Source organism: Marmota monax, unplaced genomic scaffold (genome assembly GCF_021218885.2).
Source record: "Marmota monax isolate L192 unplaced genomic scaffold, Marmota_monax_Labrador192_F-V1.1 WCK01_AAM20220418_F8-fsc00003, whole genome shotgun sequence".
NCBI lineage: Eukaryota > Metazoa > Chordata > Mammalia > Rodentia > Sciuridae > Marmota > Marmota monax.
In genome coordinates this window covers 772,627-800,401 of record NW_026694084.1, presented here as the reverse complement: position 1 = coordinate 800,401, position 27,775 = coordinate 772,627, and the positions used below count along the sequence as shown (strand labels likewise).

At 37.2% G+C, this 27,775-nt stretch overlaps 1 protein-coding gene across 1 annotated transcript in view; it reads left to right on the top strand.

Moving 5' to 3' along the window:
• Positions 1 to 460: 460 nt before the first annotated feature.
• The window catches only part of Pip4p2 (phosphatidylinositol-4,5-bisphosphate 4-phosphatase 2), a 61,985-nt gene continuing 34,670 nt past the window's right edge, over positions 461 to 27,775 (top strand). The window contains exon 1 of the mRNA XM_046465006.2: positions 461 to 665. Within this exon, the coding sequence (XP_046320962.1) occupies positions 560 to 665 (106 nt within the window). The 5' untranslated portion in view covers positions 461 to 559. The remainder of the gene's footprint in view (positions 666 to 27,775) is intronic.

The following is a 27,775-nucleotide window of genomic DNA, read 5'->3' as shown; positions in this document are numbered from 1 at the left end:
TAACCTTAACAATAAGCTTTATATAATTGCTGCAAAGTTGGACAGCAGAGTCAGTTCCTCCTCCTCCCTAGAGAAGCTAAACTTGATATCTGTGTTTGCTCTAGTTTTCCTGTAATCAAGTCATAGTCCTTTTCTCTTAGCCCCTTTCAGGCTGCTCTTTATCCACCTTTTCCCTGGAGAAAAAGACTTGTCATCCCCAAATCCCATGTACCCTCCCCCTGGTTTCTTGGCCCCTTCCCTTCCCCTCTTTTCCCAATCAGTTCTAATTTGTTCCTTCTTCCCAGGCTGGCTGAGCTTCAGACCCTCCACTTCTTCCCCTCCTCCTCCTCCTCTCCGGACTCTTTCTTTCAGCCTCCCCTCCCCTCCCCCAGCAAGCCTCCCAGCGTGCTTCCCTGCCCCCGCCTCTCCGTCCCGCACCCTCCCCTCCCCCCGCCTCCTGCCTTGTGACACATCCCGGGCCCTCCCGGAGGCGGCAGCAGCGGCTGCAGAGCTAGCCGCCACCTCCATCGAAGCCGCAACCCGGGCTCAGCCTGCCTCCAGCCCCGCAGCTGCTGCAGTCATGGCTGCGGATGGGGTGGACGAACGCTCGCCTCTGCTGTCAGCATCCCATTCGGGAAATGTCACTCCCACCGCCCCGCCGTACTTGCAAGAAAGCAGCCCCAGAGGTAAGGCCAGCGTAGACCTTTCTGCTTGGCAAGGAAAAGCCTAGAATATAGAAAGACCTGGGAACTCTAGCTTAGAGGAAGAGGCGAGCCTGTCACTGGGGCTGGGGAGGAGGATGCTGACCATGCCTCCCAAGCAGTGTCTGCCCATCAGATAGCTTCGCCGCAGGGTTTTTCTGCTGCTGCTGCTGCTGCTGGTGGTGGTGGTGAAGTGTGTGTGCATTTCACCACTTCTTACCCAGGGGTACAGGATGTGACATGCATTTCCCAAGCTGTGCGTTGCTGTTTTCAGAACAGCCCCTAAGTGCAGCGGCGAGGTGGTGCAAATCTTTCACAATCATTCACAAATCCTTTCAGGTTGCTGAGAAACCGGGGAGTACTGCTCACCTTGGCATCTGTCCTTGAAGGGACTTCAGGTTGAAAAATATGCATCTCTTATATTCACCCCACTAGCACTTTGTTCACTCAGGAAATTGCCCTACCAAAATGCATATAATTAATCAATATTCCTAATATGTCCGAAATTCCTGCCCTTCAGTATTACTCCTGCTTGTAGGGAGTATGTGTTAGCTTTAATTGTGAATAAGAAGAAAGAAGCTTACTTCTGATAGAAGGGAAGATGGGATATTTTTAATGCATATTTGGGTGAGGCTGAAATTAACTTTTAAAAAGTAACCCAAGTTAATATTGCCTATATTTCCATTTTCTTCTCACTATAAAATAAAAAATGATTTCATCAAATGAGGTCTGAAGAAAGGAGGATCTGTTTTCCAAATACTCAATTTATGTAAAGATCTGTCTTTGTTCTAATCCTTTTGGATGATTACTATAGGAGAAATAAGGTGGAGTCCAGAGTTATAGAGAATGGAAGGCAGGGCTTGAGAAGATCATCAAATATGGCACTTGCAAATGTAACTTAAGAGCATCCTCTATTTTTGCTGAATGTGAGCAAAGTTTAAAAACCCAAGGAGGCAAAGGTAATGCTTTTGAAAATACAGGCAGGTCATGTTTCTTGTAACACAACTTTTCTATGTTCAAGTCTGAAATTGGAGCAGATATAGAGCAGGTTGAACTTAAAATTTCCATCTCACACATTAAAACTTGAAAATCAACTCTCTGGCTCTTAATCCACACTTAACAAGAAGCAAGACAAAGGAAAAGATGTTTAGCTATGAATAATTCAGTGTGATTGATGGCTTGAGAGGTAAGGTGCGAAATGGAACAGAAACTTCTCTGTGAAAAACTCCCAAGTCATGTCTGTTGGTCAGCATTAATTAAACTTGTAGCAGAGGACACCAGGTAGGGGGATTTCATGAGTAGGTCAATTTGATTTTAATATTTTCCTGTTAAATAAATTGTTATTCATTAATTTCTTTTTGTGGTGCTTAGGATTGAATCCAGGGCTTCTTGTAAGCTAGGCAAGTGCTGTATCATTGAGCTAAACCCCAGCCCCCCACCTCTGTCCTTATTTGTTAATTTCTTTATGACTGTTTTGACTTAAGTCAATCTTTTAAGACAAAATATTTGACAATAAGTTTGGATTTAAGTAATTGATCTGGAACCTATTTTTATGAATTTTCTCAGATCCATGTTTTTGTACTTAAAATCAACTAGTGGTAACATTATTTAAAACCAAACAGTAGCTTTCATGGACCTGCATGTTGACTTTAATATTATTTTCCATAGATTTTTTTTAACATGATCAAACTCCTCAAAGTACACAGAAAATAAAGTTCCATTTTCAGCTACTGAGAAAAAGTAATTTTGTTCTAACAACCAGAGAAATACAATGGTTTAGAAAAAAGCGTATTCTATAGAATAAATTTTTTCTTACTTGGTGAATGAGGTTAGATAATTAGATTCACTATCTTCATATGACATAAAGCTATAAAACCAGAAGCATAAATGAGAAGTAAAGCCATTTTGTTTCTGTTTTTGACATAATATCTTTTCTCAATGAATAACAAATAAGTTCTTCATAAATGTTCTGAGTAATACACAAAATCTAATTATTGAAGACCGCTGCCATCCATTCATTCAATAATTTATTGGGCAGCACAATGCTCTAGGTGAATAAGATTGACCAACCATGTATCTCATGGAGCTTATATTGTAATGGGGGAGAAAAGATAAGAAATGCATGACTGAATTAATTCTAATTCTACAAAAAATTCTAATTCTGTCCCTAGACCAGAAGTTAATAGTTGAAAACAATTAGAGTTCAGAGTTGAAATTCAAAAAACCAGAAATAGAATGTACCTTTTGATAACAAATTTTAATTTATAATAACATTTATAATTACTAAAACTTGTATTAAAAAAATAAGTTGAGAGTCACAACTAGTCAACATTTTCTCCAATCCAACTCATTGCTCTTTGGGTCATCCTCTAAGATACATGAATATTAGTTCCCACCCTCAAGATGAAGTACTCCATTTTTAGTTGAAAATTGCTTAGCGCTTTTTTTCTAGACAAATTATTAATACTGTAGTGAGGACAGTTAGCTTTGTGCATCAGGTTTTAATCCAAGAAGAATCAACATGTGTGGTGTTTGGTGGGTTTCTAAGTGGAATGCTTCTAGTAGTCTCCACCATCAACACTGGATTTCTCCATGCAGTAGGGAATCACCCTTCTCCTGATTATAGTGTTCTGTTTTGTACGTGTTATGGTTTAGCTGTGGTGTCCCCCAAAAGCTCATGTGTGAGGCAATACAAGACGGTTCAGAGGAGAAATGAATGGGTTGAGAGAGTCTTAACCTAAACAGTGAATTAATCCCTGATGAGATTAATTGAGTGGTAACTAACTGAAGGTAGGTGGGTGTGGCTGGAGGAAGTGGTTTTTGGGGGACGAGGCTTTGGGGTTTACATTTTGTATCTTGAGAGTAGAGACTCTCTGCTTCTTCATCACCATGGTGTAAGCTGCTTCCCTCCACTACACACTCGGCCATGATGTTCAGCCTCACCTGAAGCCCTGAGGAATGGAGCCAGCCTTTCATGGACTAAGACCTCTGAAACCATGAGCCCTAAAATAAAACTTTCCTCCTCTACAATTGTGCTGGTCATGTCCTCTAGTCACAGCAGTGAAGAAGCTGACTAAATCAGTACATCTACCTGCGTTTGCTCAGGTTTATAAATTAAAATCAAGGACAGATTTATGCTCATTTGAAAGAAGATTAGAAAAAACACTACAAATTTGTGCAACATTTGGGTATATTAGTTGATTCCTTTATACATCTACATAATATTATAGGCAAGATCTGGCAAAAAATAAACGACCTTTGCATTTATAAGATTTCCTTTGTAAAAAATGTTTTATATTTGGGGTTGTCTAATCTAATCTATGCACAGTATCGAATATGGAAATGTGATTATATACTTCACTATAATTCATAAGGAAAAAAGTAATTTGTAACACAGAGGAAGATAGTTTGGTTGGCTTAGTCTCTTTTTTTATTCATTCCACAATTAAATAGTTGAGCACTAGCCAATCTCTGTGTTAGTGGCAAAAGTGCAGTGAGGGGTATTCAGACATAAATTCCATAATTCCCAAATCAATGCAAAATGAGGACCATGCTGGAAATTTGTTCAATACCTTGAAGGTATATTTTATAATCTAACCTAGTTAGGGAGTCAGGGAAGGCTTTCCTGAGGTTTGATTGAGATCTGACACTTAAGCAAGAATTAACTTGGAAAAAGGGACTTTGGATGAACATTCTAGGCAAAGAAAGCAGAATGGGCAAAACCTTGGCAGGATGAAGTGTGGCAGGTACAGGGCTGAAGGAAGTCCCATTGGCTCAGGTGCAAGACACATAGGGAATGTGCTGTGGAACGGGATTTGAGAGAAAGGTACTGTTGATATTCTACAGAGACTCTCGTTCTCCTCCAAAGAACTATGCTTTCAGATATTCATACCCTTTTGCGGTTTCTCCCCTTGAATGTGGATTAAAGCCAAGACTTGATTGTGAGCTGTAGAATAAAGTAGAAGGTGTGTGGAATGACATAGGAGGTTCAGTCAAAAGAGGTCTTACAGCTTGTGCCTTGGTCTCTCTTGAGAAGTGCACTCTGGAAAAAAGTAACTTGTCATGTAAGAAATGAAATATCCTGAACCTCTCATGCTTTGAAGAATCTAAAACCAGCCATGTGGAGAGGCCACACGGAGAGAAAGATGCCAAACCAACTTTCAGGATGTGTCGGTGAAGGTGCCATCTTGCATGCTAGCTCAGTTGAACCTTCAAATGACTCCAGCACTAGCCAGATTCTTACTCCAACTGCATAAGAGGCTATCGGTAATAATTATCCAATTGAGACTGAACAACCCATAGAACAATGAGTGCTAATATTAAATTTTTTTTAAGCCTTTAAGATTTTTGGTGATTCATTCTGTAGGAACAGATGACCAGAATAAAGAATCCAAGTCAGTCCATTGTTGGTTGTGCTAAGGGATTTTCCTTTCAAAGAGATGATTAGATTAGATTTTTATGCTTTTTAAAAATCGCTTTGTAGATTAGATAATGAATTCCAGGTTTCACTAGATGAGGATGGATGTCTTCTTTGGCTGACGTAGTAATTCAGGCAAATTTAGTGAATTATGATGGTTGTTTGGACTCAGTTGGTGAGAAAAAATGGAGAACCGAGGGAAGATGTTAAGAAAGTAGACTGAAAGGGGCTTCATGATGAACTTGACATGAGAGTAAGAAGGAGGTGGCAAGGATATTTCCTAGAATTCTGATACAGGAGACTGTGGCATGATTACCTGCACTAAGACAGAGATCATCAAAAGGAGAACAAGTTTTGTAGAGTACATTATGAGCTTAGTTTTAAATTCTTTTTTTTTTTTTTTTTTAGAGAGAGAGAGAGAGAGAGAGAGAGAGAGAGAGAGAGAGAGAAGAGAGAATTTTTTTAATATTTATTTTTTAGTTTTCGGCGGACACAACATCTTTGTATGTGGTGCTGAGGATTGAACCTGGGCCGCATGCATGCCAGGTGAGCATGCTACCGCTTGAGCCACCTCCCCAGCCCCCTTAGTTTTAGACATGGATACATTTTCAATGTTTTCAAATATTCAAAAAGAGATGTGGCTGTTGGATCTACAGGTTCAGTACAAAGAAACAAGGCCTGGACTGAAAATACAAATGTGCATTATTTGCATATTGGTGCATATTATTTGCCAAATATATGGATATTGGTTTAGAGCCTCCCAGGGTTTCACCAGTGTGCATGGAATGTCCTGCAGTGCAGCATACATGTGCTAAGATGTTGATTAAAACCTTCAGGCCAGTGGCCTCCAGATCTTAGTAGCCATACAAATGTTGTCATTTTCTCTGTGTACCATAGTGTGAAAAAGTTTGGGAGGTTCATGCAAGGTCATCTACAGAGGAAGGGATAAAGTAAGAGTAGTAGAGAGCCTCAGCAAAGCTTTGAAGAACCACCATGTTTAATGACTAGATAGAGGAACAGGAACCTAGGTGCCAGACGGGATGAAAATTAGGAGACAATAACATCACAGAATCAAGGGAAGGAAAATATTTCAAAAAAGAAGAAATCAAACATTTCAAAAGCTGCAAAAAACAACAACAAAGAAGATAAAGACAAAACATGCCTTTCAAACTTTGTGTCAATGGAGGTCATTAGTTACCTTAGTAAGAGTTGTTTATAAATGTTTATATTGAAGCCCCTTTTTAAAAATGAAGAATTATTCATTTGCACATAATGTTAATATTGTAATATACTTTTGCTTTACGTGCAAAATTACCTTAAGTCGGTTTAACATCAACTAAGAAAAGTTTACTATTCCATTGTATTTAGGATTTCTATGAAGCATAATTGTGTTTTAGAAGGCACTGCCATATCTTTTTCATCTTTATTTCACTGTTTTGAAAGTGTAAATTTGAAGTCACTTAAGGAAATGTCTTCAGTGATTTCAAAAATAAAATAAATTTTACTGGTTTGAAAGATAAGTTATTTAATCTGTACTTTGTGCTTTCTTAGAAATGCTGTAATAAATGAGATATATGTTTGGTGACCCTCTTACATTCCATACCTAGAGAAACCTAAGTGGTTGTAAAGTCTTAGTTCACTTAGAATTACATTCTACGTTACTCTAGACTTTTATGATTTAGAGTCCTTGAATATATATTGGAGTCTTATGATAAATTGGAAGAATTTAAGATTGGCTGTGAATTGTTAAGAAGAGATGATATAGACCCAAGGATCCATACCATACAGACAGCACACTGTGAGGATAGATTAAATTTTCACACTGTTTGCCAAAGATTCTGAGACCCTCTTGAAGGCATGTTGTCACAATGAGCAAGAGAGATGCAAAATATCTGAGAGCTGCTTCCTGAAGCTCCTTTAAGGCCCCAATGGGGTGTTGTGTACTAGCTATAATTCTGAGCAATCAGGGTCTTGCTACATATGAGAAGCTTAATTTTGTGCTAAGCTAATGCTAGTGCTCAATTTAAAGGAATTTTTTTCAAACTGGCTCTTAAAACAAAATTTTTTTCATGAGGCTACACCTTCTTGAAGGGAAAACAGAGCCCAAATATTGATGAAGTATATCTGCTTCCATCTTTCCAATATGGTGACAGGCCCATTTTCTTTCTTTCTTTTTTGTGTACCGGGGATTGAACTCAGAGGCATTCAACCACTGAGCCACATCCTCAGCCCTTTTTTGTATTTTATTTAGAGACAGGATCTCACTGAGTTGCTTAGTGCCTTGCTAAGTTGCTAAGGCTGACTTTGAACCCTGAATTCTCCTGTCTCAGCCTCCTGAGCTGCTGGGGTTACAGGCGTGTGCCACTGTGCCCAGCCAGGCCCATTTTCTATTAGATTTCTTTTCCATTGTTCTGTGGGCTTCAGGCTCCAGGATTCTTTCATTCTGCTTTATAGTGGCCTTGTTTCCTTCTGGCTTTATCCAGCATCATTAAAACATTAATCAAGAATTGTTTTATTCATTCTGCTTTCCTTTCAAATATTTGAGTGCCTATTATACTATGCCAGATGCTTGGGAGCTTCCATTTCAATGAGAGATACATACAGTAAGCCTTATAATTTCAGAATGAAGAGAATAAAACAGGATCAAGGATGCAAACTAACTGTGTAAAATAGGAGTGTTTCAAATAGTTGTTCAGGAAAGACATCTCAGAGATAGCATTTGCTCAAAGGCCTGAAAAATGAGCCAGAATCAGCCACTGAAAGATCTAGGGGAAGAGTGTTCAAGGCAGTGGGGACTGCAAGCATTGTTTTAAAAACAAGGAAGACAATGGGTTAATGGGACTGAGGGGAACTGTGGTAGAAGAGATCAGAGATGCAGACTAGGGGAGACTAGATGAACTTTGTAGGCCACCATCAGCAAGGGGGACAAAGATAATAGGGAATCACGGAGGGTTTGGAGCAAAGAATGATGTTTTTAAGAAGATCAACCTGGTAGGTGTATGGGGAATGAATTACTGGGGTGAAGATGAGAAGATACTAACTCATAAGACATGAGGCTAATCAGGAGGCCTTCAGAGTTGAATGGGCAGGAGGTGGTGGTGGTCTGAACCAGGAAAGAGGTGATGGAAGCGCTGAGATATGGGTGGGTTCAGGATGTTTTTAAACAGAACATCAGGACTTGCTGATGGCTCCACACAGTGGAAAGAAAGGAGTTACAAGTTTCCAACAATGACCTAAGTATCTATGTACAAGGTTGTGCTTTTGTCTGAGGTAGACAAACAGGAGGTACCTGTGTGGAGGAGGGGGAGATGGACAGTAGAAATCAAAGCTATTTTACATGTATTGAGTTTGAAAAATCTTCAGGCATCATTCCAGAGGAGATGTCAAATAGGCAGTTAGATGTACAAGACTGAAGGCTGAGGAAACATTGGCGTAGGAGGGTCAAATATATTTTCAATGTATGGTAACATTTTCCTTTGGTATGTGACAATGCTGTCAATTTCATGCTTATTTCCAAAGACTATGCAAACTCTTTCCAGGAATGTCAAAATTTTAGGGTAGAGCATTCTGCTAAAATTTTGCAGGATTTACCAGATAGATACAGATGTTGGAGAAAAGAGGTAGCAGGATAGATGTTCATAACTATCCCTGAGAGCGATAAGTAACTGTCTGGGAATTGATCCAAATAGTAACCCTAATCTTTCCATTTCGGGGAAAAGGAGACAATTCTGGATGAGGCTTTGTGCTCAGCTGTTTTGGGTTTTGTGCCAAATAAGCCAGTCATTTTATAATGACTGAGAGGTTTAGAATAAATAAGGAATGACATTTCTTTAATAGCTCTTGAAAGCAAATACATTCCTCTTGATGTTTTATTTTGTTTTGGGGGGTCTTTTGGCCCTGCTGGGTACCAAACTCATGGTCTCGTGTGTGCAAGGAAAGTAAAGAAAGCCCTCTGCAGATGAGCTGCACCCTCCATCTTTTCCTCTTTCCTTCCTACCTCCCTTTCTTTCTTTGTGGTGCTGGAACCCAGGGCCTCATTCATGCTAACTGAGTGCTCTACCACTGAACTACACACACTCAGCCCTACCCTCTGTTCTTTTGAGAGGTTTTTTTGTTGGTTTGTGTTTGGTTTTTACGGGGGATGCAAAGGAGTTTGTGTTTATTTTGCATTTTTCTTTCCTCCAGTTGCTGTTGTAAAGTGTGTTTTTCTTTTTCTTTTTTTTTTTCTGTAAGAATAAACAAAAAAAATGTGAAAAAGAAGTGAAAAGCATGGCTCCTTTTCCTGGACTTCAGGTGAGTTTATCACACATTGTGTAAGTAAATCTCTTCATAGTCAGAGAAAATCTACTATCAAGTATTGTTTGGCCTGGAAGATCTAAGACTTTTTTTTTTTTTTTTTTTTTTAAATCTTTTCTAATTACTACCTGTAATTTCTACTTTGGAATGTTATTTTATATTCTAGAGGAATAGTTTCCCACAATGTTATATTATGTTTCTTTTGGTTTTTATATTTTATGACACCATTGTTTTTTTGTAAGGAATCTGCATACACCTACAAAACTAATCTATTGTTTGAGTATTTCTTATATGAAATGCTCAGAACCAGAGTCACTTCAGATTTTGGAATATTTGCATAGACTTTTTACTGGTTGAACATCCCTAGTCTAAAGATCCAAAATCCAAAATACTACAAAAGTCATGTCAGCACTCAAAATGTTTTGGATTTCAGCACATTTCAGATTTCAGATTTTTGGATCAGGGCTCAACCTGTATAACTTTAAAATGTAGATACTTATCATCCTGTCTTACTTTACTTCCAATGCCCCCTTTTCACGAAAATTCCTATTTCTTCCAGTATGTTTTTGGAAATTATAAAGATAGTATATGGAACATTAGAGAGTGTTACATAATTTTTTTTAGGAATTAAGAGTCCAGTAAGCATGCAGTGTTTTATTCTTCTGTAGAATGTATTTACATAGCTACATGACTGGTTAGGGCATTTCATTCAAAACATAATTTCTAAAGGCAACGTCAAAAATTTTCTTCTTAAAATAGTATGGAGATTCCTCAAAAAAACTAGTAATGAAACCACCATATGACCCAGCCATCCTACTCCTCAGTATATGTCCAAAGGATTTAAAAATCAGCCTACTACAATATTGCAGCCATATCAATATTTATAGCAGCACAATTTTGAACAGCTAAGCTATGGGACCCACCTAGGTGCCCCTCAACAGATGAATGGATAAAGAAAATGCGATATATACACACAATGGAGTATTACTAAGCTGTAAAAAAGAATGACTTTATGGAATTTGCTGATAAATAGTTGGAGCTGGAGACTATCATGCTAAGTGATATAAACCAGTCCCCTAAAAAACAAAGGTCAAATTTTTTCTCTGATATGCAGAAGCTAATCCAAAATAAGGCTGTGGTAGGGTGTAAAAAATAGAAGATCAGAGGTGTAGAAAAAGGGAATGAAAAAAAGGGTGGGGATATGATATAGGGAAAGTTAGTGGAATGAATCTGACTTAACTTTCTTATGTACATATATAAATATACCACAGTGAATCTCACCATCATGTACATCCACAATATACTAATTAAAAAAAAAAACAACCTACAAATAAATAGCAGAAAGATCAGTAGAGTAAAGGGAAGGGAACAGGAGGTAGGAGGAGGGGATTGGAAGTGGAAATAGTGGGGACCAAATTAGAACAAAGTATACTCCATGCATTTAAAATTGTGTCATAGTGTATTTTATGGTCATATGTAACTAAAAAGAACCAATAAAAATAAATTTAGGGGCTAGGATTGTGGCTCAGTGGCAGAGTACTTGCCTAGCACATGTGAGGTCCTGGCTTCAATTCTCAGCACCACATAAAAATAAATGAACAAAATAAAAATATTGTATCCATCTATAACTTAAAAAAAAATAAATTTTAAAATTTTCTTCTTAGCACTGGGGGTGTAGGTCATTGGAAGAGCACTTGCTGAGCACGTGTGAGGCCCTGGCTTCCTTCCATAGTGGCCCCCCTAAAAAAGCTTTGCTCTAGAGGTATGGAGTGTAGCTCAGAGGGAGAGTACATGCCCAGAAAGTACAAGGCCCTGTGTTCAATTCCTAGCACACTTATTCCAAAAAGTTTTCTTCCTCCCATATTTTATAGAGATATTTAAACTGGGTAGATTGACAATATGGATTTCAAGATAGTTTACAAGAAAGTCCTTAATTGTTCAACATCTGAACATGTGATTTCTACAGAGGAAAAATTTAGGGGAAGACATATTTCACATGATGATATTTTATAGTTTCAGAAATTAGTAAAGTGCTATGATTAACCATCCAGAGGAAAAACAATACATAGAAATGATAGCAAGTAGATTTAGAATGAGAGGACTTTCAGATACTTCTTACATCATAGGACATTTCCCTAATAAACAATGTTTTTTACTAAGTTGTCTAGATTCTACAAACTAATACAAAATTATTCTAAAATTTTGTAACAAAAGCATTTTCCAAATTTATGATATTCAGAAGTCTTGTTCTGCTTCATATAGAATCCTTTTTCAGGCTCAACTAACATAGTATTTGGATTTGCTGCCAGCCCCCCAGGTTGACATGAGTCACTATTAATACTATCAGATATGTCTGAATACAAGATGATCCAAGTGGAAGCCATATGGTTTTTTTATGAGCTAATCACCTGAGTGAAATACGTTGTCACTTCTGTCACACATATTGGTAGAAACAGTTGTAAACCACCTGGACTCAAAGTGAAGAATATTCCAAATTCACTTCTCTGTGGGAGGAGTGACCAAGAATGACAAAAAGCCAGGTGACAAAAAAATCAGGGGATATGCGAAGTGGAACACTATGCTGCCAGAAAAGAAAGGAAGCAAATCTATAACCATTATGGAAAGATTGCTAGCATATACTGCAAACTAAAAAGGCAAAATAAAGAAGAGTGTATGAGACACACTCTCTTTTGTGTAAAATAGAAGGTGGAAATTAGAATATGTGTATGTGTTTATTACCTGTACTTTTCCAAAGAAACACTGGAAGGATAGTTAAGACAATAATATAAGAGGAAATCTCTGATATAGGGCACAGTAGATAGGCACAAGCATTGGAGTAACAATTCTGAGCATATACCTTTTAAACATTTTGATTTAAGCCATGAAAATATATCACTTGTAAAATTCAGTATATCAGAAAAATAAATTCTACATTAGTCCAATTATACTACTGATCCTTGTAGGTTTATTCTTGATTAGTACCTGCAATACATTACATTAATGAAAGCCACTTTTAGACAATGTTTCTACATCTTTGTACAGGTCCTTGAAATCTGGCCTATTGCATTTCATTGTGATTGATTTCTCCCCTTTCTACAGCCTGTCAATATCTTAAGAGGAAGAATCATGTTTCCAAAAAGAAAACTTATCACTGTGTCTACACACTTTTCCCTAAGATCGTACATATCCAGTCTCATTTATTAGCCATTATTTATTATTATTTATTATTATTTATTAGTCTTTTCCAGATGGAGATTTACTTTTTACTCCCTACAGATAAACAAACAGGAATGGATTCTGGAAACTGCAATATTTGATCTTACCCAATCTTCAAGGCCCTTGTCTTTTGTGTAATATTTTCTAATCTCTGTTGCTGAAAGACACGTGTTCCCAAAGCGATGGCTTGCAACATTTCTCCCACGTAGCTTAATACTTGTTTGCACACACGATCCTGGAGAGACAAGGAGGGAGATAGGATTCCTGTCTCTTTCATCTCTCTTGCATCTGATCTACATCTAGGTGACCAACACATATCCATTGTATGAATGAGTTATAGATTGAGAAAAAGGATGGCATGATGGTGATGGTGAAGTCACTCAGGAAGGAATTGTTTTACAGGGAGCTGGAGAAATAGGAGAGCAAAGGACAGTCACAATCCAGCAGAGCATGGGGGCAGATCCCTTTAGAAATATGTGAATTCTGTGGTTGTAATCCCTTGCTGGCTACAATGGAGAACTGCCATTGTAATAATTTAATTTCTGTATTTGCAATCTCTGTATTTTGAAATGAAATTTAAAATACTTATTGACTGAAAATATGTAAGTAAGGTTTGTTTGTTAAATATCTTTTAGGGCTTATTATATGCCTAAAATTAATTATTGATTCTAACAGCCTCATTAGATCCCATGTATCTGATTTTACTCAGATTTCTGGTGAATATAATTAAAATTCCAAAATTAATAAGCTTTTGAATTTTTTATCTAAAATCTAATAATCCTTAAGTCATTTGGAAAAATGGGTCAAATATTTCAAGCTAGAAAAATGCAGATGATAATATACTAATTCATATATTTTACCATATAGGACTATCAGACCTTGGCACTGTATTATATTGTTTCATAAACTGAAGCAAATGAAATATTACAAATCCATTGAGTTGTTCTCCTCTCTCTACGTAACTGAGGTCTCTTTCTCATATTCTCTTACGTAAAATTATTTTTTAATTGATTTTATTTTTTTAAATACACAACAGCAGAATGCATTACAATTCTTTTTTTTTAATTGGTTGTTCAAAACATTACAAAGCTCATGACATATCATCTTTCATACATTTGATTCAAGTGAGTTATGAACTCCCATTTTTACCCCAAATACAAATTGCAGAATCACATCAGTTACACATTCACAATTTTTACATAATGCCATATTAGTGACTGTTGTATTCTGCTGCCTTTCCTATCCCCTACTATCCCCCCTCCCCTCCCCTCTCATCTTCCCTCTCTACCTTATCTGCTGTTGTTTAATTCTCTCCCTTGTTCCCCCCCGCTTCCCCTCCCAGCCTCTTATATGTAATTTTGTGTAACATTGAGGGTCTCCTACCATTTCCATATGCTTCCCCTTCTCTCTCCCTTTCTCTCCCCCCACTCGTCTCTGTTTAATGTTAATCTTTTCCTCATGCTCTTCCTCCCTGTTCTGTTCTTAGTTGCTCTCTTTATATCAAAGAAGACATTTGGCATTTGTTTTTTAAGGATTGGCTAGCTTCGCTTAGCATAATCTGTTCTAATGCCATCTATTTCCCTGCAAATTCTATGATTTTGTCATTTTTTAGTGCTGCGTAATACTCCATTGTGTATAAATGCCACATTTTTTTTATCCATTCATCTATTGAAGGGCATCTAGGTTGGTTCCACAGTCTAGCTATTGTGAATTGTGCCGCTATGATCATTGATGTGGCAGTATCCCTATAGTACGCTCTTTTAAGATCCTCAGGGAATAGTCCGAGAAGGGCGATAGCTGGGTCAAATGGTGGATCCATTCCAAGCTTTCCCAGGAATCTCCATACTGCTTTCCAAATTGGCCTCACCAATTTGCAGTCCCACCAGCAGTGTACAAGTGTACCCTTTTCCCCACATCCTCGCCAGCACTTGTTGTTGTTTGACTTCATAATGGCTGCCAATCTTACTGGAGTGAGATGGTATCTTAGGGTGGTTTTGATTTGCATTTCTCTGACTGCTATAGATAGTGAGCATTTTTTCATGTACTTGTTGATTGCTTATATGTCCTCCTCTTTGAAGTGTCTGTTCAGGTCCTTGGCCCATTTGTTGATTGGGTTATTTGTTATCTTATTGTTTAATTTTTTGAGTTCTTTATATATTCTGGATATTAGAGCTCTATCTGAAGTGTGAGGGGTAAAAATTTGTTCCCAGGGTGTAGGCTCTCTATTTACCTTTCTTATTGTTTCTCTTGCTGAGAAAAAACTTTTTAGTTTAAGTAAGTCCCATTTGTTTATTCTTGTTATTAACTCTTGGGCTATGGGCGTCCTATTAAGGAATTTGGAGCCCGACCCCACAGTATGTAGATCTTAGCCAACTTTTTCTTCTATCAGACGCAGTGTCTCTGATTTGATATCAAGCTCCTTGATCCATTTTGAGTTAACTTTTGTGCATGGCGAGAGAAAGGGATTCAGTTTCATTTTGTTGCATATGGATTTCCAGTTTTCCCAGCACCATTTGTTGAAGATGCTATCCTTCCTCCATTGCATGCTTTTAGCCCCTTTATCAAATATAAGAAAGTTGTACTTTTGTGGATTGGTTTCTGTGTCCTCTATTCTGTACCATTGGTCCACCTGTCTGTTTTGGTACCAGTACCACGCTGTTTTTGTTACTATTGCTTTGTAGTACAGTTTGAACTCTGGTATCGCTATACCGCCTGATTCACACTTCCTGCTTAGAATTGCTTTTGCTATTCTGGGTCTTTTGTTTTTCTATATGAATTTCATGATTGCTTTATCTATTTCTACAAGAAATGCCGTTGGGATTTTGATTGGCATCGCATTAAACCTGTAGAGAACTTTGGGTAATATCGCCATTTTGATGATGTTAGTTCTGCCTATCCATGAACAGGGTACATTTTTTTCCATCTTCTAAGATCTTCTTCTATCTCTCTCTTTAGGGTTCTGTAGTTTTCATTGTATAAATCTTTCACCTCTTTTGTTAGGTTGATTCACAAGTATCTTATTTTCTTTGAGGATATTGTGAATGGAGTGGTTTTCCTCATTTCCATCTCAGAAGTTTTGTTGCTGATATACAGGAATGCCTTTGATTTATGCGTGTTGATTTTATATCCTGCCACTTTGCTGAATTCATTTATTAACTCTAGCAGTTTCTTTGTAGACCCTTTTGGGTCTGTTAAATATATTATCATGTCTCCTGCAAATAGCGATAATTTAAGTTCTTCTTTTCCTATTTTTATGCCTTTAATTTCTTTTGTCTGTCTAATTGCTCTGGCTAGTATTTCAAGAACTAAATTAAATAGAAGTGGTGATAGAGGGCATCCCTGTCTTGTTCTAGATTTTAGAGGGAATGCCTTCAGTTTTTCTCCATTTAGGATGATGCTAGCCTGAGGTTTAGCATATATAGCTTTTACCATGTTGAGGTAATTTCCTGTTATCCCTAGTTTTTCTAGTGTTTTGAACATAAAGGGATGCTGTACTTTGTCGAATGCTTTTTCTGCATCTATCGAGATGATCATATGGTTCTTGTCTTTAAGTCTATTGATGTGGTAGATTACATTTATTGATTTCCGTATATTGAACCAGCCTTGAATCCCAGGGATGAATCCTACTTGATCATGATGCACAATTTTTTTGATATGCTTTTGTATTCGATTTGCCAGGATTTTATTGAGAATTTTTGCATCTATGTTCATTAGAGATATTGGCCTTTAGTTTTCTTTCTTTGAAGTGTCTTTGTCTGGTTTTGGAATCAGGGTGATGTTGGCCTCATAGAATGAATTTGGAAGAACTCCTTCTTTTTCTATTTCTTGAAATAGCTTGAAAAGTATTGGTATTAATTCTTCTTTGAAGGTTTTGTAGAACTCCGCTGTATACCCATCCGGTCCAGGGGTTTTTTTGGTTGGTAGTCTTTTGATGGCTTCTTCTATTTCTTCTTTTTTTATTGGTCTGTTTAAATTGTATGTGTCTTCCTGACTCAATCTGGGTAGATCGTATGACTTAAGAAATTTATCGATATCTTCATTATCTTCTATTTTATTGGAATATAGGGTTTCAAAATACTTTCTAATTATCTTCTGTATTTCTGTAGTGTCTGTTGTGATATTGCCTTTTTCATCCCGTGTGTTAGTAATTTGAGTTCTCTCTCTTCTTCTCTTCGTTAGCATGGCTAAGGGCCTGTCGATCTTATTTATTTTTTCAAAGAACCAACTTTTAGTTTTTTCAATTTTTTCAATGGTTTTTTTTGTTTCAATTTCGTTGATTTCTGCTCTAATTTTAATTATTTCTTGTCTTCTACTACATTTGCTGTTGTTTTGCTCTTCCTTTTCTAGGTTTTTGAGGTGTAGTGTGAGTTCATTTATTTGTTGGTTTTTTCTTTTTTTGAGGAAAGAACTCCAAGAAATGAATTTCCCTCTTAAAACTGCTTTCATTGTGTCCCATAGATTCCGGTATGTTGTGTCTGTATTGTCATTTGTCTCAAGAATTTTTTTATCTCCTCCTTTATGTCTTCTGTAACCCATTGATCATTCAGTAACATATTGTTCATTTTCCATGTGATGTAGGATTTTTCCTTCCTTCTTTTATCATTGATTTCCAGTTTCATTCCATTATGATCAGATATGGTGCATGGTATTATATCCACACCTTTATATTTACTGAGAGTCGCCCTATGGCATAATATATGGTCTATCTTTGAGTAGGATCCATGTGCTGCTGAGAAGAACGTGTATCCACTTGATGATGGTTGATATATTCTATATATGTCGGTTAAATCTAGGTTATTGATTGCGTTATTGAGTTTTATAGTTTCTTTGTTCAGCTTTTGTCTAGAGGATCTGTCCAATGGCAAGAGCGGTGTGTTGAAGTCCCCCATAATTATTGTGTTGTGGTCTATTTGACTCTTGAACTTGAGGAGAGTTTGTTTTATGAACGTTGCAGCTCCATTGTTTGGTGCATACAAATTGATAATTGTTATGTCTTGATGGTGGATGGTTCCTTTTATCAGTATATAGTGTCCTTCTTTATACCTTTTGATTAACTTAGGTTTGAAGTTGATTTTATTCAATATGAGTATGGCCACTCCTGCTTGCTTCCGAGGGCCATGTGAGTGGTATGATTTTTCCCAACCTTTCACCTTCAGCCTGTGTATGTCTTTTCCTATCATATGAGTCTCCTGAAGGCAGCATATTGTTGGATTTGTTTTTTTTTTTTAAATCCAGGTTATTAGCCTATGTCTCTTGATTGGTGAATTTAAGCCATTAACATTTAAGGTTACAATTGAAATATGGTTTGTACTTCCAGTCATGTTTATTTATTTATTTATTTTAGTTTGGCTAGTTTTTCCTCTTTGGTTATTTTTCTCCCCCTTTCCTGAGATAGCTCCCACTGTTAGTTTTGGGCACTATTTTTCAATTCCTCTTCTTGTACTATTTTGCTCAAATGCATTACAATTCTTATTGCACATATAGAGCACAGTTTTTCATATCTTTGTATATAAAGTATGTTTACAGCAATTCATGTCTTTATACAAGTACTTTGGTTTTTTTTTTTTTTGCATTACAATTCTTATTACATATATGCAGCACAATTTTTTATATCTCTGTTTGTATATAAAGTATGTTGACTCTCAATTTGTATCTTCATACAAATTTTGGATAATGATGTCCATCACATCCCATCATCCTTGCTAATCCCATGCTCCCTCCCTTTCCCTCCCACCTCTCTGCCCTATCTAGAATTCATCTATTCCTCCCATGCTCCCCCTCCCTACTCCACTATGAGTCAGCTTCCTTATATCAGAGAAAACATTCAACATTTGTTTTTGGGGGATTGGCTAACTTCACTTTGCATTATCTTCTTTAGTGACATCCATTTACCTGCAAATGCCATGATTTTATTCTCTTTTATCGCTGAGTAAAATTCCATTGTGTATATATGCCACATTTTTTTAAATCTATTCATTCACTGAAGGATTAGCTATTGTGAATTGTGCTGCTATAACATTGATGTGGCTGTGTCTCTGTAGTATGCTGTTTTTAAGACCTCCAGTCAACATAGTTCTTGAAACACTGGCCAGAGCAGTTAGACGAAAGAAATTAAAGGGATATGTATAGGAAAAGAAGAACTTAAATTAGCACTATTTGCTGACAATATGATTCTATACCTAGAAGACCCAAACACTCCACCAGAAAACTTCTAGAACTAATAAAAGAATTCAGCAAAGTAGCAGGATATAAAATCAACACCCATAAATCAAAGGCATTTCTATATATCAGTGACAAATTCTCTGGGAAGGAAATGAGGAAAACTACCTCATTCACAATAACCTCAAAAAAAAAAAAAAAAAAGATACTTGGGAATCAACTTAACGAAAGAGGTGAAAGATCTATACAATGTAAAATTCTTAAAACAAATTTGGGTGTTGAAATTGTAGCTCAGTAGTAGAGTGCTTGCTATCATTCACAAGGTCCTGGTTTTGATTCTCAGTAACACACACACACACACACACACACACAATTTGTGATCAATTATATATGTACATCTTGTAACTGCCATTTATGAATACCTGTAATTATTTAATGTGAATATCTAATTTTATCAAAGCACTGTCTTGTTTATTAGAATACGCGCACAATCTGTGATATCAGTGTAATGAGCTGCCTAAGAAGAGTGAAAGAATAGGAGTTTTTTACCTCTTCAGGCTATAGGAGCAACTTCTTAATTTCTAGGCTAGCACTTTTTCCCCCTCTACACTAAAATGAGCATCTCTCTATTTTTCTCAAAACATTCTGAAAACAGTGTGAAAAACCATAAACCTAGAATGTGTCCATGCAAAATAGCAATATAATTTTACATAAGACAATGTCAGAAAATTTTGCATTTTTAAAAATAAAAACAAACCCAGTAATAGGTGAAGTGAGAGAATGAATATAAATCAGTGCTATGGTGAAATACAGTCTTAAGGTACAGATTGCCTGGTAAGAAATGCAAAAGTCAGAGAAGAAGCTCCTATCATCCAGGAACTGACTATTGTAGGTCATTGTGTATTTTTTGCCGGGGTCTGCAGACACATGGCAGTTTTTGACACAATCCAAAAGCCTGGGATCACTGAGGTTGAGAAACGTACTTGAAGAATAGCTCACAGTGGTACTCAGTATTCATCACTGCCTGCTAAGCACACCTGGTTTGTGGAGTCCTTAGGGTCTGTCCTGGGTTCATGTGAGCTTCTACAGACTGGAAGTGCTAGGATGGCACACTGTTTTTGATCCCAAGCTGATATTACAACCCCAACTAAAGTATAGCTATTTTTCTAGAACTGCTGCTTGGAGGAACGCTTTAATGGTAAAATATATATGGAAGGGTTGTAGTACTCAAATAAAATGCTAAATTGTGCCAAAAAGATGATGCCAACAACTTTCTTCTTCTCTCCATTCTTCAAAACCCAGACACATGCTTTGCTTTCGTTAGATTTGAATGTTGTCATCTATATTCCCTAAGTCCCCTTTGTCATGTCTGTTTGAGAACACTTAACTCACTAAAAAAGTCATTGTAGTTTTATCCTCTTTATTACATTTATAGAATGTGAGCTCTCTGAGCCCTGGTCACTGATCCCCTAAAGCAAGCCTCATCCTTCATGGTATCTCTGATGTGCATCTAGCACAGGGGCTGGCACAGAGTAGATGCCTGGGTACTTGTGACGCACTGAACCATTGGCAATGACTAATTAAAATCACTAATTAGTCATTAAATCACTCCTAGGCATCCTTCATGGAGTGCCTGGCAGGCCTCTGCTTTTCACCTGTCTGCAGCTAAAGGCCTCTCAACTTTCTCTGGCAGCAGAACTCATAGAGCGACCTATTATACTTCTCCAGTTAAGAAACAAGGATTGCCTTGCAGCAGCAAATTTACAATAACAAGTGTGTTGAAGGAAGATGGGATGACTGTCACCACCCCTGCATCTTTGTAATCTTTCATGGTACACTCATGTCTGACATTACCTCAGGGATGCAATGTTGCTTTTGGTATAAGTTTCAGGGACTTCCACTTGGCCCCCATTCTTCTTGGGCCACAGAACCAAGTTGGCAATATTACTGGTTACCAAGAATGTCTATTTAAATTATATCTTCAAGGACAAGGAAAATAACTTCAGGGTGGGTCCCAAGATATATTGGATCAGAGCTGGACTTGAGCTAAGGTGAGTTGGACCTGAACTAAGTCTCCATCGATCACTTGATGGCCATCTGGTCTGAAGTTAGCACTATTGAAGTCAGTGTCTAGTCATTGTTGAATGATCTGGGTATTTTTTCCCCCAGTAAGCAGTCTAAGTACAGGTCTATTTTTGGAAGGTTTGAAGGACGATTTGCAGGATATACTATGGCAGTGCTGCTGGAACCTTCCTCACAGGCACCAGCCACCCCTTCAAATAGAGATGCTTTGGGATCTCATTGTTGGGAACTGGTTGAAAATTAGGACTATTGTGGCTACTCAAGTTAGGTTGCTGGTTAATATACCTAGAATTTTTTCTATCATATGCAATCAAATAACATTTTTGCAGGTTACCTACTCATTTTATCCCAGGTTAATTTTAATTAGTTACTGCCAATGGTTCTAGTTGGTAAAAATATTTGAATGTACACTACTTCCCATTATAAGAAATGTACCCACTTTGTCTTTGATGTTTAAATGTTAGTTGGCTCGTTAGTATAGAATCACAAAATCCCCACAGATATCAGTCATCTTGTATTGTGTGCTTGGTCTACACTGAGAAAAACCATAGCAGCATGCATGTTTTCCTCTAATTATATATTTATGGGTGCCTTAGCGAAGGGAATATGCTCTGAGCCTTCTCAGGGGATGTAGTGGTGTGTGGGTATGCAAGTTTCACATGATGAATCCACTCCAACATTCTTTATTCCCTAAGCACTTGATCACTTCTTCTGAATCATACCAGGGATATTCTGATATCTTGGTCTCATTAAATATGAGACTATGTCTCTTCAAACAACAAATAAACTCTTAGGGTTACTTATTTATTTTTTGGTTTATTTTTACAGTACTAGGGATTGAACGCAGGGGCCCTCTACCATTAAGTCACATCCCAGCACTTTTTATTTTATATTTTGAGACAGGGTCTTTCTGAGTTGCCTGGATGTCCTTGAACTTAGAATCCTCCTGCCTCAGCCTTCCAAGTTGCTGGGATTACATGTGCTCAGTTTACCATGTGAGTCAGTGTTCTTAGTTTACAGTCGCTTCTTATTAAAACAAACATTTAATCCAGAAAAATCTGGCTAGTATTATGTTCTATTTTCTTTGGTTTGTCATCCTTAGAATCTACTTAAAAATATTTTCCAGATTTGAGACATATATATTATCAATAACTTTGCAAAACTTGTAAGCTTCTACCTAAGTTAAGACTTTGTATTTGTCTTTGTGGGGCATGTTGAGATTTGACTCTTAACTGTGGATCTTGAGGTAATGAAGGATCTTTAAAAAAAAAAAAAAAATATATATATATATATATATATATATATATATATATATATTTAGTTGTAGTTGGACACAATATCTTTATTTTATTTATTTATTTTTATGTGGTGCTGAGGATTGAACCCAGCGCCTCGCACGTGCTAGCTGAGTGCTCTACCGCTCAGCCCCAGCCCCAGCCCCAGCCCCAAACCCAACGAAAGGTCTTGATGATGGATCTTAAGGAAAATGGCCATCTTCTTCTAAAGCAACTATCCCAGTGAGGTCATTACAGAGTTTTCCAGAAAGGGAAGACTGGACTTCTCAGATACAGAGGGAAATCTATTTTCTACTTGGAAGAGAATCTCAGAGTGACTCAGGGATTTAAGATTCTCCACTCTGATTGGGTACAACCACATGGCTTCATTCCAATTTCCAGAGTTCTACCTCTTTGCAATCGATGGCCTGGCTTTCAATAAGAGATTTAGTAAGGCTGTGGATATTTACCTGACATGATAATTTTTTTAATTCGCAAAAATGAAATTTTGTGTTTGATTTCCAACAATATAACCCCTCTCTTAATTAGAAATATATGATAAATTTTAAGGCTTTGCTCAGAGTTCTTTTGTTCTCTAACTATGACTTGAATAGAGAGTTCAAAGACTTAAGCCTTATATTTATTTATTTATTTATTTTTGGTAAGGGTTCAGTGCATTCATGAGGATCCATCTACATCGTAGTCCATGTAGTAATTTTTACAGCCTCATGTTCAGTAAAAGAGTCATAAAATCACAGTCAGATACAAAGTAAAACCTGATTCAGCAGGATAGCACCATATGTTATGGCTTACTACCGTCCTGTTTTCCATTGGTAAGAAGTTCCCCATGACATTCAAGCTCAAGTTAACCCAACCACTCCTTCAGTGCCATCCTTGTTTCCTGGGATCACTTTCCATATAAGCTTCTATATCAGGAAGGACCTGATCAGAGGAGAGAAACCACACAATAGAATTTAATGTAAAGAATTGTTAACTAGGTATAAGGTTAACTAGGTAACTGAAATGTAAACATATCATTCCAATGAGGAGGTAGCAAATAAAAACTACATAGAAATTTCATCTCACTATAGTTAGAAAGGCAATCATTAAGAATATAAATAATTCTAAATGTTGGTGAGGATGTAGGGGAAAAGATACACAGATATATTGTTGGTGCAATATTTGTGCAAATAGTACAACCACCCTGGAAAGCAATCTAGAGATTTCTCAAAAGATAGGAATGAAACCACCATATGACCCAGTTATCCCACTCCCTGGTATTTATCCAAAAGAACTAAAATCAGCATACTATAGTGGTACAGGCACATTAATGTTTATAGCAGTGCAATCACTATAGCCGAGTTATGAAACCAACTCTGGTGCCTGTCAACAGAGGAATAAAGAAAATGCAGAATATAGACACAATGAAGTCTTACTCTGCTATAAAGAAGAATGACAGTATGGTATTCACTGGTCATGGGTGGAACTGGAGAACATCATGACAAATGAAATAAGCCAGACTCAAAATATCAAGGTCAAATGCTTTCTCTCATATGCAGAAGCTACAGTGAAGTAAGGGGGAAATAGGAGAGGGGGTGAGTCCTGGTAAAATAGAGGAAAGATCAGTAGAGGGAAGGGATTGAGGGGGAATGAAGAGAGATTGGAAAAGGGAGGAACTGTAGAGTAAAATTGATGAAATTATGCTATGTACATATATGAATATACCATAGTGGATTCTATCTTTATGTATATCTATAAAGCACCAATTAAAAACAATAAATAAATAAATAGAAGGAGTACCAGTAAAAGAAGGAGAATGAGGGAGGGAGGAAGGGAGGGAAAGAGAAAGCACTGGGAACTGAAATGAAGTGAATTATATTTTATGCATGTATGATTATGTCAAACTGAACCCCACTATTATGTGTAACTATAATGCACTAATACAAACATAAAAGTAAAAAAGAAAGAAGCTGCTGCTACTGCAGCTGAGAGAACAACAACAATAAAAAAAAAAATTGGAACTTACAACTTAGTCACCTAGAGGAGGAATCCTACAGAGCTGTCACTTGACTTCTGATGAAGCACCTGCCAGCTGGTTCTGGTTTCTCTGAGAAACACCTGTACACTTGAGGAAGGAAAACTGGCTAGCTATTACTGGGGTTTTATTGGAGGGGACACTGTGAAGTTGGTTCTGGCAAATTTTGAAAACTGGGAACTGGATTCAGTGTTGCTATGGAAACAAAATGCTACTGCCAGGATGAAGTAGTACACTTGAGGTGACAATCAGATAGACAACAGGTAGATAGGAAGCTCCTAGGGAGCAAACAGGCAACAAATAGAAGGGACAAGTCTATTCTTCCTCCTTCAACTTTGCAGGCTCTATCTTCTGTTAATGGCTTACCAGTATCCACCTGGTGAAGCTGAAGCATGGTTTGCAGTATTCCAGCATCAGTTTTCCAAAGCAGAATTCAGAAGGGTGGATTTGGAGTTGAGGATCAGGAAACTGATCCCTAGCACATTTACATTCTAATCTGAGTATTGCTAGGTAGATCCTCCTGAGAGAGTCATGGGTCTAAGAGAACCCCAGAGTGTCTTGGGATAGTTTAATTTCTTTGGTTTCAGAAAAGGGGAAGAAGAGTATCTAGGCTTTTTGTTCTCTGTGTTGAGCTGGTCTGGAAAGGTCTGCCACTAGAATAGCTATCCCATAGTGGCCAAACTCACTTCATCTCTAACCCACACTATCCCGAAGGTCCTAAGGGAAAATGAGTTCCTACAATGAAGGAATACCAGTAAAGGAGGGATAATGGGGGGAGGGAGGAAGGGAGGGAAAGAGAAAGCACTGGGGACTGAAATGGAGTGAATTATATTTTATGCATATATGATTATGTCAAAATGAACCCCACTATTATGTATAACTATAATTCACTAATACAAACATAAAAGAAAAAAAAAGAAAGAAAACAGCTGCTACTACTGCGGCTGAGGGGACAACAACAATTAAAAAATATGGAATTTATAACTCAGTCACCTAGAGGAGGAAAAAAGCCAGGTTTTCCTCACAGGCTTCTCCTTCTATAACAGAATCCTAAAATATCTCTCATTTTAATCTGATGCCATTTTTCCATTTTTGATACACTTTGTCAAGGGCTGGAGGGCTGAATATAGAGAGTATACAAGTGAAGTAAGTGAATTAAACTGGCAAATATTGCCATCGAAGAGACTAATAAGGTTGAGAGCAACCCAACAAAAGTATTTCTACCTTTAAAATGCTGGAGGATGTATCTGTGGGAAAAAATGAATTATAGATTAATATCCCAGGATGAATTAGCAAGACAAAGGGGCTATTTGGCATGAAATAGATAAATTATATTGATGTTTGTGATGATGGGAAAATGTAATCTGATCATTTGTGGGTTTATGGAATAGTAATGTTTCCTTTTCAGTGTTTTAGGAAGACCACTGTGAATGCCTGGGATCCATATGTGTTCATTCTGCCTCTTTTATGAGTCTCAGTTTTTCAATGAACTTTCATTGTCACATGATGTTTTTTTCATACTCTGCTCATTCCCGCCCCCCCCCCGCTCTGATTTTCCAGATCTGATTTTTTTTCAGATACCTTCACTGTTGAATTCTTGCTTGATTCTACAGAATAGTCTCGTTAGTCCTCTCACTTTCTCCCTGTGTTAAGTCATTACTCACCAAGGGAGGTGGTTGCTGTGCAGAGATCTCTGGGGCAGGGGTCAAATCTTGGCTTTGCTGAATGTCTGTGTAACCTTTAGAAGGTCAGGACTTTGGGCTCTGGGCTTAGTTTCTTTTCCATAAAATAAACAAATTGGACAATATAATTCCAAAGATTGCTTCAATGTCTAATATTGTACAATTCTGGAGATTTGAGGGAGTGTTTTAGGATAAGGGATTATTAATCTAACAAACATTACTCATAGGGAGGAAAACATTTTTTTTCATTTATTTTATCTATTTATTAAGATTTATTCACTTCCATAGAAAAAAAATGACCATTGTTTAATTAAGACTCTTCAAAATGAAAAATTTTGTGAATCTTTCCTGTCTAGTGATACCCAATCCTGAGATTGCAGTGGACTTTCCACCTAGTGCCAAAAATTTTAAATAGGACTGTATTGGTGATCTGTTGCCTTGTTTTAAAGTGAAAACATAGAACATGAAAGGATCTCAGTTGCTGATTATTGTAGGTCTGATAACTTTGGAAGCAATTTCTGGAATTACAAGTCCTTTACAAGGGAAGATAGGTGAAGGCTTCCTTGGGATAAAGTCCTAGTGGTAGGGCAGGGCCAGTATAAGAAATATCTCTAAATTGTCTTAATGCTGAAGTAATGGGCAGAAAATTGAAATGGAAGGCCTAGAAGCAGTGTTTAGTGGAGCAATTAGGCTACAACATCTGTCATTCTATTGATCTCTTGGATTGATTCCATGTGTCTGGTCAGCCAGACCAACATCCCCTGTCAACCTCACCTCTTTCAGTGCACATTTTGAAAAATTATTCTTCCATGGAGGAGGCAGCCATATTTTTCAGTCAAGCTGCCCTCTTCTGCTAGGTTCTCAGCTCCTCTACAAGGAGACTAGTTGTAATATTCTTAGTGTTATTTTTGGAAAAGCAATAGATGTGTCTGAAGAATTTCAGTGATTCACTCAATCATTCAATAAATATTTAGTAACCATCTGTGATAGAGTAGGCATTATGACAAGTGCCAGGCATGCCCTCAGCCTCATGGGGCTTAAGGTCTCTCCCATTTTGTACTCCCACTCCTTCCTGGTTATCCCATCCACCTTTCTCCATTTCCAAAGTCTCCAAAAGAGCAGATTTGAACATCCTTTTGTCATTAAAGGCTTTTCTGTTTTGGCAGACTTAAAATTATGTAGTGCTAATCTTACAGGAAATGTCCGCAAAGTTTTGTAGAGTCTGATGCAAATCAAATGATTCTTAGGATCACCGTCTGAAGTTTTCTTAGAAGGATGCTTTGAGCAATTTTTTTGTTTGTTTGACTAGATGGGTTTTACTGTCTTTTGATGTCTTTGCCATGTGTTAACTCCTCCCTTCACCCCCAGTGTACTTGGCTTTATTATTATTGATATTATTATTATTATCATTATTATTTTTTTTAGTGAAATCATTCTGACTTTAAATTTCTGTTCTATGCTGTATGAAAAACAGAGTTCTGAGATTATGGGAGAACTAGTTCATTTTACTTTATAACTCAAAGGAAAAATAAGAGAGGAAATTAAGGTTTATTAATAATGCTAATAATTATTTGAAATGAGTCAGTGTGTCTTGAATTTTTAGTGACGTATGTATTCTTTTCCCCAGAATAATGGCTTCTTTATTGAGATCTGATAAAGCAATCTGCAAATTGCAAGATCTTAAATGTATTGTTGACTCATTGTTTCTTTAACCTGTTTTTGTCTTCTTAATGTATTACAGGTTATTCTGTATCAACCTCACATTCTTTCAAGGGATTTAAAGCTATTTTTATAATTTAAGGCATGTATAGCTTCTTTCAAATTCAGTGTTTGGCAGTGTTCTGGTGTAAGCTTCCCAGAAATGTAAGCATATTATCATTTCAAAGTGGCCTCTTTCAGGGCCTTGGCTGTTGCAGAAATTTGGCTTATGAATC